General features: G+C 35.1%; 1 protein-coding gene across 4 annotated transcripts in view; it reads left to right on the top strand.

Annotated features, from left to right (window-relative positions):
• The window catches only part of LOC148620575 (peroxidase-like protein), a 31,935-nt gene extending 20,473 nt beyond the window's left edge, over positions 1-11,462 (top strand). For all 4 annotated transcript variants that reach the window (XM_088574249.1, XM_088574248.1, XM_088574247.1 and 1 more), the window contains exons 2-14: positions 831-1,027; positions 1,329-1,467; positions 1,965-2,179; positions 2,674-2,853; positions 3,274-3,331; positions 4,967-5,073; positions 5,346-5,447; positions 5,738-5,830; positions 6,215-6,431; positions 8,159-8,659; positions 9,899-10,068; positions 10,813-10,915; positions 11,237-11,462. In XM_088574249.1, coding sequence (XP_088430375.1) covers positions 835-1,027; positions 1,329-1,467; positions 1,965-2,179; positions 2,674-2,853; positions 3,274-3,331; positions 4,967-5,073; positions 5,346-5,447; positions 5,738-5,830; positions 6,215-6,431; positions 8,159-8,659; positions 9,899-10,068; positions 10,813-10,915; positions 11,237-11,303 — 2,145 coding nt within the window. In that variant the 5' untranslated portion in view covers positions 831-834 and the 3' untranslated portion in view covers positions 11,304-11,462. The remainder of the gene's footprint in view (positions 1-830; positions 1,028-1,328; positions 1,468-1,964; positions 2,180-2,673; positions 2,854-3,273; positions 3,332-4,966; positions 5,074-5,345; positions 5,448-5,737; positions 5,831-6,214; positions 6,432-8,158; positions 8,660-9,898; positions 10,069-10,812; positions 10,916-11,236) is intronic.
• Positions 11,463-14,002: the final 2,540 nt, after the last annotated feature.

The following is a 14,002-nucleotide window of genomic DNA, read 5'->3' as shown; positions in this document are numbered from 1 at the left end:
CTTATCTATTCATTATCCTTTTGACTACTGCATGAATCCTGACTTCCCTTTCCAACGAACAACTTGACACTTTGACAACAAACTGTAAATAAGCTTCTGAAAACAAGCAGACATTTTCATTTGAATGCACGTAAAGGCAAAAATATTTTGTGAAGTTTCACGCTTTATTTCTGGTTGGTGTATGAGGGACAAACGATGCACAGAATGTTTGGGGGGGCATCTGTGTTTCGTGTGTTGATTTTTATTTTATTACGTAAAGACCTTTGAATCATTGAATGAATGAGGATGCGTTGTTAATGGGAATTCATTTATAAATATCATGGGTAATTGTAAACGTGTACCGAAAATTTCCAATTTAAAGCGATTACTATTTCTAGAGAGAAAAAAAACAAGGTGAAAAGTTTAAGCTAGAATCCTACATGAAAAATAATCTTCAAACGAACGAAGGGACTTAAGATTTGTTTAACATTTTAATGCCAAACAAGTACAGAAAATCTCGCTCGGACATTTCATGTTCTAGAACAATCAAATCAAAACCCGATCTCTCAGTGCTATCGGTTTTCGGTCAAATTCAAAAGCTGTTAAGAAACCGGGGTCACTGCGGATCGGGTTTTTATTTGATTGGTTCTAGAATTACTCGTATAGGTGATTATTATGTAGGTTAGGTTATTTTGATCTTTGTCTTAGATAAAATTTGAGTTTAGTTGTTCTAATAGATCCATGAATATAGTGCTTCTGTTCTTAAAAAAAAACACTATGGGTTCTTTTAGTCTGGTACATGTGTACATAAGAAAGTGGTTCATCAATAAATTTCATTAATTACCTTCCAGCGACATGATGGGGCCGGGTGTGAAAGCATTGTCGTGCATCCTACTGGCATGCGTATGTCTGTCCGTATCTCGAGCTGGCAGGGAAAGGCGACAGATATCCCAGCCTATAATAAGGCAATATGTTGTCCGAGCTTTAGCCGAGGCAAATGCAGAATTGGCACAACAAAAGGCGTTGGATAAGTTGATGGCTGAGCAAGGTATATGTCTATTTAAAGAAAATTTCATGAAATCTAAGTGAATGTATATATTGTAGCAATAGTTGGTCTATATGGTAATCTTCTATGATTTTTTTCTTGTTTCAGACAGTTTCACATTGTTTTTATTTTCCCACATGAAACATGTGAAAAAGGGGAAGTCTTAGTCTTCTTATTTTTTTAAGTTTTTGTTTACGCTTCCAGTGGAATTGATCAAATTTCCGCGAAAAAAATAAAGCACATTATTCTTTGTATCATTTTGTGACGGAATATGTATTTTAAAATTTTATTGTTCACACTTTAGGCATTGATGCTCCAAAAGGAACCAGGTCATATTTCTGGCATCTTGGACGATTCTTGTACACAAAAGATGAAAAGAAAGTGAGGATCTTATCTGACAAGGCTTGGGTAACTGTTAAAGCTACCAAGAAACTGATCGAATTGTAAGTCTGACTTACTACTGCACATTATACTCTTTGCATTGCTGATTCGTATTATCGTTCTTTTGTTATGTTTCTCAACAAGAATTTTATTATAGCCTGAGGAACGACTTGAAATGGAAAGAGAGTTGGTATTTCTTGAGAGACCACATTCTTTCAAATTAGTACAGTTATTAAACAAAGAAAATGTTAAGGAGATGCGTAATTCATTTAAGTTTCTTGTCCACTCAGAACTGAATCTCTGATGTGTACTATCTACTGTTACGTCGTTAGAATGCTGACATATGTACTGTTGTTTGTTGCAATATTGTAATGATGAGCATAGTTGCTTAACGATAATTTAAAAAAAAATGCATTGAATTAAATAAAGGATGCTTTGTCACGTTTCTACAAATCATGGGGCAAATAAAATTTATTTTAGATAGATATCACGCTATTTCATGGATATAATCTGTTGGTATGTGAAATTGACTGATTTTCGTTATATCAATATTATACAGGACAGGATGGACCCTTGCTGAGGTTCAAATGAACCCTTTTATTGTACAAGAATGGCGGGAACAGGTCGCCGAGTCATGTCCATTTCATGACTTTACTTGTAACCCCTTCACTCGATACAGAACCGCTGATGGGTCTTGTAATAACTTAGCTGACCCCTCCCTCGGGGCGGCCCTCACACGACAAAGACGAATGATGGATAACTCATACGATGATGGTATATATATTCACCAATATTGCTTTAAACGTATTAAATTTCGTGGTTTCTTATTTTTGAAGATTCTGTCTAGTGAACATAATCGCGGGTATCAAATTTCGCGATAGCGTTATGTACATGGAGTTTTGAAAATCAATTAATTTCACGGGTATTATTTTTCGCTGTTTTTGTCAATCGCGAAAATAGCGAAAATCAGTACACCACGAAAAGTATTACGTTCACAGTATCTAGTGACAGTACTGTGTAATGGATTTTAACAAGATGGTTGATTTAGCTTCAATTTACATTACCTTTGATATATTATCTCAGTGGATTGCCACATCCAGAATGATTGTAAATAAGATTAGTGTTAAATATATATGTAGTTTTTTATTTTGTTAAAAAAAAAAAAAAAAAAAATCATTGTATATTTTTATTCTTCTTGCACATGTCACTTGTGGTTTTGAAATATAAAACTTCGTTTTTAGTAACATATGCTACTTATAATTTGTCAGGAATCGACTCCCCGAGAATGAGGTCAAAGGTCGGTGGATACCTACCCAGTGCTCGAGTAGTTAGTAACGTAATGCACAAGTCCGACTGTTGTCCTCAGTTCAGTGACCACCTTTCTGTGGCTGTCATGCAGTTCGGACAGTTTATTGAACACGACGTCATCTCAACTCCAATGATAACTGGTAAGTTTGGACAACATTACTGGATTACTGAGTCAATGAAGAATGTCTTGATTTGATATTTTCTTAGTATAATACTCGATCTCAGTTGCCACAGACAACATACTGTGATGGTATAGAATTAGCAGTTATTTCTCTTTTAACGTACAGCAGAACGATGTCACTTAAGAAATCTTGGTCACGCGTAAAAAATACATTCATGCTAACTTTCATTGATTTTGACACGCCTTTTTTCAAGGTCTGTGATTTTGGTCCCATGTATAAAACGCACACGAACGCCTGTTTTTTTCCTTGTTCAGTCGATGTATTTGTAAATATAACTGTCTGGTCTTTTTGCCTTTTTAAGTCTATGAATGAGCTGATAGCACGTTGTTACGACACTCCACCTCATATAACTGTCTGGTCTTTTTGGTTTTTTTGTAGGATATGAAGGAGCTGATATCATGTGTTGCGACACTCCACCTCATATAACTGCACAGAGGTAATACTACCTGTATATTCTAACAAACATAAGTTTTAAAACATCACAAAAACATTTTACATATATATATATATGATCTTTTGATAGTAATGCAAATTCTATAACTCATTTTCCAACAAAAATATTTTTATACATCAAACATCCTGAGAAAAGGTGAAAAAAGACAAAATAAAAACCCAAACAAACAAACAAACAAACAAACAAAAAAAAAAACAACAAAAAAACTGAACACTTGAAAGGGATAGAATCATTCTGAAATCTTAAAGGGGCGTCCGTGCAAAAACCAGGAAGTGGGTGGCACGTGATGAATTTTGTTTTCATTTTTTTTCACCCATTTCATATCACAAATGCATCCTTTTTCAAAGTTTAGGGTTGTTTTTGATTTACTACAACAATTAAAAAGAAATAAGTTGCATAGAAAGCATTTATCATCGAAAAAGGGGAGATAACTCTTTAATTTGAGTTTGTTTGTTTGTTTGTTTGTTGGGGTTTAACGTCCGAGCAGCAATATTTCAGCTATATTCAGACAATGAACATGAAATGGATGATAAAATGAACATGAAATGAAAAAAAAAGGATGGGTCACAAGGATAATAGGGTCGACAAATTTTGATTGCCACTGGAAAGAGAAGGGATGGGTAAGGTCGGGCAATTTAGCCTCCTGTGGCGGAGCGCAAAGGTTCCTACTCCTATCGAATACCACAGCAGGGTTCTTTAACGTGCGAGGAACGTGGCATCTTTCCCAACACGGTGCACCACTACGGTTTGCGGTCAGGTTTTCCGTATTATAGCCTGACAACCCCAGCATGTAACATGCCAGGGGTACCCCATTCCACCACCTGGGGCACACATCCCAGTTGCTCTGTGGGCAGAGCGCCTAACCCCCGGCTAGGTTTCTGAGCACTATTTAGTCGCCTTTTACGACAAGCTTAGCGCTGCTGCAGGCCTATTCTTTTAAACACCCGGACCTGCACGGGGACTTTAATTTGAGCAAAATGTGGTTGCTTTGTTAGGGAACTTAAAAAAAAAACTTGCCGAGCCTTCCATTGTCGATTTAAAACTAACTTTATACTATTTGACATACATGATATATATACATTACATTGGAACAAACAATTTAGTGAGATACAATTTACCCTGTGCCACCCATATCATAGGATATGCCTGATTTTTACATGGACGGTCTGAACAACTAAGTGATCATTGCTTAGGAAAGTGCTACATTAAGATTTATACTGACAATAAGACTTTGGTTGTTTGAAAAAAGAAGCTCCCACAACAGAATAATAAAAAGTACACACAGAAAGCACGGACTTAACCATAAACCGCCGAGAACCCTGGTACTCCACTGAATTGTGAGCAGTTCCTGCTTGTTGCCAGATACCCGTCATGCGGTACGTTGATGGCCATCTTCTATCGGTGGAAGAGGAAGAACATCTATAATGGGAGTTCATTTGTCATATTGGAAATTGACACATCGTAGCGTGTGCCGTAAATATATTTCAAGTAGGTTAGATTTTTAACCATCGTTTGGGCACAGTTAAAGGATCCACAATTAAGCTGGATAATGGAAGAATATCTCGGTCTCTATAGTTTGTATCCATTGTCGTCTTACCTTTTGGCTTGATTTTTTAGGGAAGCTTGTCTACCAATCTCGATTCCACCAAACGATGAAAGGTTCAAGGAATCCTGTATGACATTTGTTAGAGCTACCCCAGGACTGAAGAAAGATTGTGATATGGGTAAGCTATACAGACAAAAAAATAATTAAAAAACAAAAAACAAAAAACAAAAAAAAAACACAAACATCGTGTTTTAGTCACTATAATTAAAGTTGATCATTTTAAGGATAGGCCAGTTTCATGAGTGATGGATCCAAATGGAAGTTTATCTCTAAGGTACCACTTCTGATGTGAGGTATGTCTCAAGAATTTTTTCTCCTTGTAAGGACATTCGTGTATAAAACACGTATCTCATATTAAGCCGCCCTAAATGACATTTTTGTATTTAACAGGTATCCGATCTCCCCTTAACCAGGCCTCTGCTTACCTTGACAGCTCACAGATTTATGGAACAGATTTAGAAGAGCAACACAGACTACGTGCTGGATTTGGAGGTGACCCACTAATCTGTCATATATACTTAGATTTTTGAAGTTCAAGACACGAATTTAACTGTTAAATTACTTTAAAGGTATCATTTAATATATAGAAAAATACAATGATAAAACTTCAAAAAAGATAACATAGTACTGGTCAGCCCAAAGTAGGTCTCATTACATTACGGCCTGAAATAATATTTGTTGCTAAACTGTGGTTACATATGTTAATTCAAAATAATCTAAGGATTGATATTGAACATCTGGGTAAGATTATGTAATTATAGTATAATTTTATTTATTCTAAGGTTTGATGAATATAACCGTCCTTGGACTTCTACCAGCTACCAGTAAGGATCACTGTATTAAAGAAACTGCACATGACTATTGTATGGACTCAGGTTAGTCTCGTTAAAGCTACTATGGTAACGTGTCGTCTATTGAAACATTCCGAATCATCAGTATTATCTTCCTGTTATAACTAAACTTATACCACATATGTATCTAAAAAATATTTTTAAAAAGACCTGTGGGTTACATGTTACATGTATGTCCGGAAGTTGTAGAAACATACTAACTTGCCGTTATATGCTCCAGCTCTATCGGTATATGTCGGAATAACTTTTCTACTATGCATGTGTTTAATCGTTTTCGTGTTTTCCAATGCCTGTCAACGTCCATCTGTTGCGATATTCGACCACTTGTTAGTTAAATTTAAATATTTCCGATACTTTGCTTGAATAACCCCGCGTATTACTTACCTAAAACATTACCTACTATTTCAGGTGACTTTAGAGTAAACCACGTACCAGGTCTTACCGTCATGCACACCATATTTGTCCGAGAACACAACCGACTGGCTACTACCCTGTCCCTCCTCAACCCCCAGTGGGACGACGAGACGGTCTTCCAGGAAGCTAGAAAGATAATAAACGCCGTAGAACAACATTTAGTATATAACGAACTGCTACCAACCATTCTCAACCACGAATACATGACAAAGTAAACTAACTTTCTTTTTCTTTGTAGCAGATTTTTATGAAATTAGTACACTTATTTATGTAGACAGTCTTGAATTTTATCATTAGGCCAACTTTTTTTATAATCTGTTTTACGGGATTTTTTTTCAAAAAGATTGGGTCGAGGGGAGCAAATAAAAATCAAAATCAAAATCTTGGCGAGTCGATGGAGAAAATAAAAATAAAATTGTTTTTCATTTTTATTATTTTTTTTGCTATATTCTAAATATGTGAAAAGTAAAAGCTTGGTTATTAATTGGAGAATCACATCTGTATTATATCCTAGGTATGACTGGATGTCGGCATCTTATTGATATAATGTGTTTTGATAATGGTTTTATTGGTAGGTGAGATGATCTTGATAAAAAGCTGCAGCTGAGATGTGCAGTGTTGTCCATCAATCTTTAGTTTATGTAATTTGATAGTTAAATTTAAAAAGGTCTGTGTTGTTTACAATAATGACATGTACATTTATTGTAATGACCAGTAATCAGCAGCTGTCCAAGCCAGATAAAATGGTAATTATAGGCAAGATGTTTACCCAGTACAGTATATAAATGTGATTCCATTAATTTATCCATAGAGGATAATCTTATCTCTTGGTCGTTAGATAGGAGCATTTTCTAGATAAGATGATTATTTTGAATTTTGCAATTGGTATTGAAATAGTTGGTTACATCAGTATCAATTGCAGAGGTGGGATGTTGAATTCTTGCTTTGAAAAATGTAAATAATCTATGTGCAGAACGTTTTTACTGTATTACCAGATATGTTGAGATTTAGACTTTAAAGCTAATATTGCCCGCTGGTGTGTTGGGCAGTGAACGAGAATGTTGTTTGGTTAATAAGCATTTATTCCATAATCAGGGAGTTAAATATATTAATCCTTGTGAAGCTGTTTGCATAATAAAAATGTTCGTGGGATCATGGCAGGACACCTTTGTTATGACAACCGCAGCTTTCTCATCGACAATCTCATCAATTATTTCGTTGACGGATAGAGAAAGATTCCCCTATAATAACAAGTTTGAAATAATCGTAGGCCGACCCTCGAACGCATGGTTGTTGTGGTCGGCCATTGACCTTCAGTATTTTTCATTAACTAATGATAAATTCCGAGAGCTTCCGATAGCTTACTAAATAAAAACGATCGCTGATTGGTCGCTTCTTTTTACTCGTCCTATGAAAACTTGCGAACTATTTTCTTTTATTTTTAGAATGGGATTTTCTCGCAAATATCCCAGGAGCCGGCGGAATTTACAAAAATAAAAAGACTTTTTTTGGCTAAAATAAGGTCGGCGGTCCAGTAAAACAGACTATAAAAAATATTGCCCTTAATAGAAGTCGTCGTTGTCATGTCGATCAATTTTATTGTAGTTGTATAATTTCGGCCTTCCGCAGTGTTCTGGAAATTAAATCATGCATGTACATTATAAGATATGTCATATTTAAATATTCCTTTGCCGACGAATTTATTATAATCTTCTGGCATATTTTCCACCTTGTACTATGTAGCGATAAAGATGTCGGTCCGTTCGTTCGTCACAAATCATGTAAACATGACGTAATTATTCTTAAATGATGGAATTATCTTCAAAGGACACAATAAAACATGCAAACAAAATAACACTTTGCATTCTTTCTGGTTTTTATTGCAAGCTTTCATAGTGATAATTTAACTAATTTATTATACATGAACTTCTATAATAGGTATGGCTTATATTCCAAAGCGCAAGGTTGTGACGATGTTTATGATCCACACACTAAAACTGACATTATGATGGGTTTCTCCGGTGCTGCTATGAGATTTCCTCATACCAGAATTCCTGATATCCAAGCCATGGTTGATAGAAACTTTGCTTCTAGAAGAGACGCCAGTATTTCTGAAACATTTGATAAGCCAAAGTTCATTCTGCAAAATATGGGCCAGGCTTTGAATGACTTTGCAAGATGGTTGACAACTTTCCCACAGATGAAGGATGACAGATTTGTTGAACGAGGCGTGCGTGATTTTCTATTTATGGATGAAAGTGGCAGAAGTTTTGACCTTGTTTCTTTAAATATCCAAAGAGCTCGTGAGCAGGGTATTCCCCCGTATAACGAATGGAGAAAATTGTGTGGATTGCCTCCAGCCCATTATTTCTATTCTGGCCCAGGAGGGCTAGTTGACCACACACCGGATGTTGTTTACCTTATGTCAACGGTCTATAAGTAAGGAACTTATCCATACCCGATAGATTGTTATATTGTATCTATATTGATTGTATATTTTTAAACGATGTCAATGATAAGGCGAAAAAGCAGTGCCACATTCAAGATTTCAAAGATAACGAATTAACAGAAAAAGACAATAATAATTAACTGAAACTAAAAGAAAGCATGGCGTATGTAGAGTTAAATCTTACGCCAAATATGACTCTATCAAGAACAGAGAGTACTGACTGGGTGTACCGGTGGGGTTAACGACCTTTGCCGACGGAGATGCACTTGGAGTGTCCGATATAACATTTTACGCCACATCGTTATGTATCCTGGGGGTATTCTGAGTGTCAACCAATCTACAGTTAGACCTACAAATTGTTTAATTCACTCCAATTCTACTTCATACACAACAGAAAACTAGAGTTTCAGAAAGATTTTTTGCATAGAAATATTTTGAAACCTTTCACCTTTCAGAATGCATCATAAACTATGTTTTCAAATAATGAATTAACCACATTCTGTAAGAACTGCATCAACTATTTATAGATTTGAACTTACTTCCTTCAGGTTACAATTCCTTAATTAGGCACGTCAATCGCATGTTTTCCTTATTTTGGGTGACGTTGATAGTCAACTACTGCTTGTCACCAGAGCTATTGAACTCAGATTTCACGCCTTATCCATTTCATGTTACATACATGTTTATTCAACTCAAAATATGATACTTAGTTTACGATATTACTATAATTAAGTTTACGTATATTACACTCTAGATAATCTACAGATGTTATTGGCCTCTGATTAGTTTTTTCACCCTTTACTATTGTAATTTTATCAATGGAATGACAAGGACTGGTGACCATCATCAAATATGCTACAATAACCAATTATTAGATAGTTATACTGGAGGAGCCGGTTTTTTTTAAAGTTAGCTTACGTCAATGTGGTTGAACTAATATAATGATATCAAGTTGAACAAACATGGGAGAAAACCGTCCAGTTCTATTTTTCCAGCTCGACAATTAATGTACCAAATCATTCTTATATATTCTGATATATTTTTAAGTTTAGTCGTAATTTGGTGTCACTATTCTTACTTTTGCTCCCTTTGAATAAGCTTCATATTAATGACTTGATTTCTTTCTATTTTGTTTGATTTAAATACAATGTTCGTTTCATTTATGATTTTATTTTATATTTTCCAAAATGCGAGTTTCTATTTAAATATTTTGTTTTACCTGACATTAGCCACTGTGATGACATTGACCTGTTTACTGGTGGCCTATCAGAAACACCACTACCCGGAAGTCCGATTGGACCAACATTTTCCTGTATCATAGCAACACAATTCGCCAACCTGAAGAGAGGAGACAGGTTCTGGTATGAAAATGGACATCCTATAACTGGTTTCTCACCAGGTATTATATAATCATAATTGACAGATACAGTGGGTGATCCTTACTTTTACGTTTAAGTCTTGGGGAACGGATGGGAGGGGCCTTTTTAAGTGATGAAGAACCGGTACGTACCATTTTTTTCGCTGTTGTCAGTAAAATGAAAAACCATAGCAAATTTCCAGTTTAAATGTTTGCTGTTCTTCAGTTATAGATAAAATGCGCATGTATATTTGCTTTATGTGCTCAAAAGAGCTGTCGATTGCTATTTAAAAAGATAAACGGTCCTTTTAATGTACACTATTCTCATATTGCGCATTCATAGATATAGACAGTTTCCTTTCCTATGTTAAAAACAAGTAGCGGAAGAAAAAGAAAATTGGATTAATACAAAAAAACGTGAAACCAGATACTTTCATAAATATATTCATTAGTAATAAAACAAAACCACTCTCAAATAGTTCGCCTTTTTGTCTATGTAATAACCCCACACACATACACATGTGTTTGATAGCATATACACAGCCAAATGTGCCACATATGATTTTATACATTGCCCGATTATCATACATTATATATGAATAATCGGCATGCTATTAACATATTCGATGATCATTATATGCTCGATTAATTTGATAACCGTATGATTATTACGGATACCACTTTCGGCTGTTTGTGTATAATATATAACATTATCATACATGTTTATTCCAGAATAAAAAAAACCAAAAGACTTAAAATTTTCTGACACATTTTAATCTTTTACAGTCCAAGTAGATGAAATAAAGAAGACCAAATTATCACTGATCATGTGTAAAAACTTAGATTTCCCCTTCATCCAGAAACACGCATTTATGCTACCAAGCGAAAGGTAAGTTATACAGATAAAACCAGTCTTAGAAACACAGGGAGTAAGGTAAATAACTGCTTTATAAAGCATAATAAATAGAATGGTTGAAAAATACATATTATGAGGAAAACCGTGTGGATATTGATTTGTCAATGAATCTTAAATTTCGATCGAACAGGATTCATACTCAGTATCATCAAGGTCAGAGTTCAAGGTACATGAGTGTTACGATTGTTCGTGTTTTTCCTTCTCATTCAAAATATCCGATAAATACAATACAATGTGATCATAACATGAGTTTTTTTTAAAAACGAAATGATAGATTTCTGTATTGAATTTCAGAAACCCAAGAGTCCGATGTGACTCCATGCCAGAGATAGACTTAGATATGTGGAAAGTTCCAATGTAGAATTCATTTTTACGGAACGAAGAGGCAACATACAACATCCGGTTATTTGTCTTATCTTCACAGTTATGAATTAACCAAAATTGTGTATATGTAAATTGTCATAGAGTGTAATCCTATTTACTCTATGTTGGTAACGAAATAAAATTTCATTTGATAGTATTCCGATTAATTAGTCTTCCCCAAATTTGATTTTTCATGTGTATTGATGCTGTATCGTATTATAGGTGAAATATTCTAAAGTAACAATGCTGTTAACGACCGATGAGAGAGATGAATTTATGAGAAAGCGAGAAATTCATGAAATAAGGGATACGTTTGTTTGTCAAAGTGTTGAAGCTCTACCCTATATTAACAATAGCATATCTAAATCTATGACATGTAGGGGTGGATCCAGAAATTTTGAAAGTGGGAAATCCAAAAGGGTTCCAGGAAAAAAGGGGCTCGGCAACCGAAGGACACTCTGATTTGCCATGTACTGTCATATTCAAGATTACATGTAACTCTATCATCACATGACAAAACTACAATATACAATTCTTTCGGTTTGTGCGATGACTTTCATTGCTCATATATACATATTTCTGAAGAAAACGTCTTAATTTGAGGAACGCCACCATGCAACGAAAATCTGTCATGAAAAGTGACATATACTGTGTAACAAGGTCATACAAAAGTCCATGCTTTATCGGTACAATTGTACACATACTGTGTTAAATGATTACAGGGATCGTGTACACTGTGTTGTAATGGTCTTGATTCTGTTTTCGTTCAGACAATAGAATTGTCTTGGTAACTCTAACAGAAGGCAGATTATCTGTTACGTCTCCTTAATCAAACATCAGCATTCCGAGTCATCAAAAATTGTTTTCATCATTTATATTATAGCGTAGGCGTCATGCCATGAAAACCTATAAAATATTTTCATTTCAACGATACCTCTGTCAAGTCATTACAATAGATATGAAGCCTTTGCAAGAAATATAGAATCAGTATGCCGTCATTACGGCTGCCAACACTTGTTATAAGAATTTCATTACATAAGCAAATCTACCTATTTCGCAAAATAAGCATAATTTGTGCAGTTAATGATTAACACTTTTTACTACGGTACTACAAATGTCTAGAGATCCACATCTGCAGCGATATACATGCACTTGTCATATAAATAAAAAGTTGACTAAAAATTTCAGCAGTGGCGGGTTTGTGGGAAGGGGAGGGGATTTGATGGACCCCCCTTTTTTGAAATGTTTTTAAGTTCGGGGAGAAATTTGGCAAAAAATGAGCAAATAATAGTCTGGACCCTTCCTTTTTTTCTGGAATCGGGCAGGAATCCCCTATTTCAAAATTCATGGATCCGCCCGTTGTCTTATCAAACCACAGGTTCATGTTCCAGTGGATCAACGGTGAATGAACCGGAAGTAAAGTGTGTGCCGAAGCATCTCTCAGGCACAGAGTACACAGCGACTCTTTAATACATATGATTATGAACAGAATTAATATCTATTTTTCCTGTTGAAATACGTCTTTGGATTTTCATGATGTGTTGTCTTTTTAAAATTGGGTAAATGGCGACCAGTTTTGTCTATTAAATTCAAATTCTTTAACCTTATTACCGGTGAGACTGTAAAGGAGTAAGAGCGTCTCTATAAACGTTTAACTTTCAAGTGACACACGTTATTAATGAATTCTTCCCCTCATTATTTATTTTCTAAATATAATATGAATAACAAAACATTAATATCTGTGATCAATCATTCTGAAATCACTTTGCCTGCCGACAATTTCCAAGAAGCAGCAATGATACGTCGGGCATACATTGAGTGCAAGTAAGACTGTATCTGACAAATATCCAAGAATGCTGACGCCTACAAATATCGTGCTTAAGAGTACCGATTTAATTAGTTTGCCGGAGTCGTTGTATCCTTCTCTTAATGTAAAGGCACCCCTGAATGATTATTGCATATTAATAGAAAAATGTCAATGCAACATTGGAGCTTTGCCGTGCAATTTCTAGTATGAACTATATATATGGCAAATACTCTCAAAATTTCATATAATGCTGTGATCTTAATTGTACATGATTATAGGGCAAATCTGACAAGGTTTGTGATAGATCGGCTCAGGGACATATTGAAAAATAATGCCAAGGAACATGAGAAATGAGTTTTTGTTAGCGGTGATCGTAGGACTAAGAGCATTGTATATGTCAATTCAGCTTATACTGTATTGAACTCAGGTTTTAAAGACAACAATAATGTATGGTAATCCTCTTTTTTGTCGCAAAACATGTCATATTTATATACATGTGTACATGTAAATTGAAACAAATGTATCAAAAGCATACTTCTGGGAATATACCCTTACTAAAGGACTGATATTTATGAATTTTTTTTAGAAATGTCAAGCTCTGCAACATGCTTTTATAATCGTTTATCGCAACAGAAGACAGCTTCAATAGTACGTTAGGTACAACAACCAAACAACACGAAATAAATATAATGAAACACATAGAAACCGAAGTAGAACTGCAGCAAACTGGACTCCACGCGCGGGATAAATACCTCGAACAAGGGCGCTTATTTCAGTCATTTGCCCAGACAAATAATCACATGTAATCATTCCTTACATGGATACCCTATAGACTATGGCCTAAATATTGTCAGTTGGGTAATGTTGTTACTTCGTTAATAATGACTTTT

The sequence above is a fragment of the Perna viridis genome, chromosome 3, assembly GCF_037379345.1.
Source record: "Perna viridis isolate PV_CMFRI_1.1 ecotype Kerala chromosome 3, ASM3737934v1, whole genome shotgun sequence".
In the NCBI taxonomy this organism is placed as follows: Eukaryota; Metazoa; Mollusca; class Bivalvia; order Mytilida; family Mytilidae; genus Perna; species Perna viridis.
Note: the sequence above shows the minus strand (reverse complement) of the source record. Positions and strands in the feature narration are given on the sequence as shown.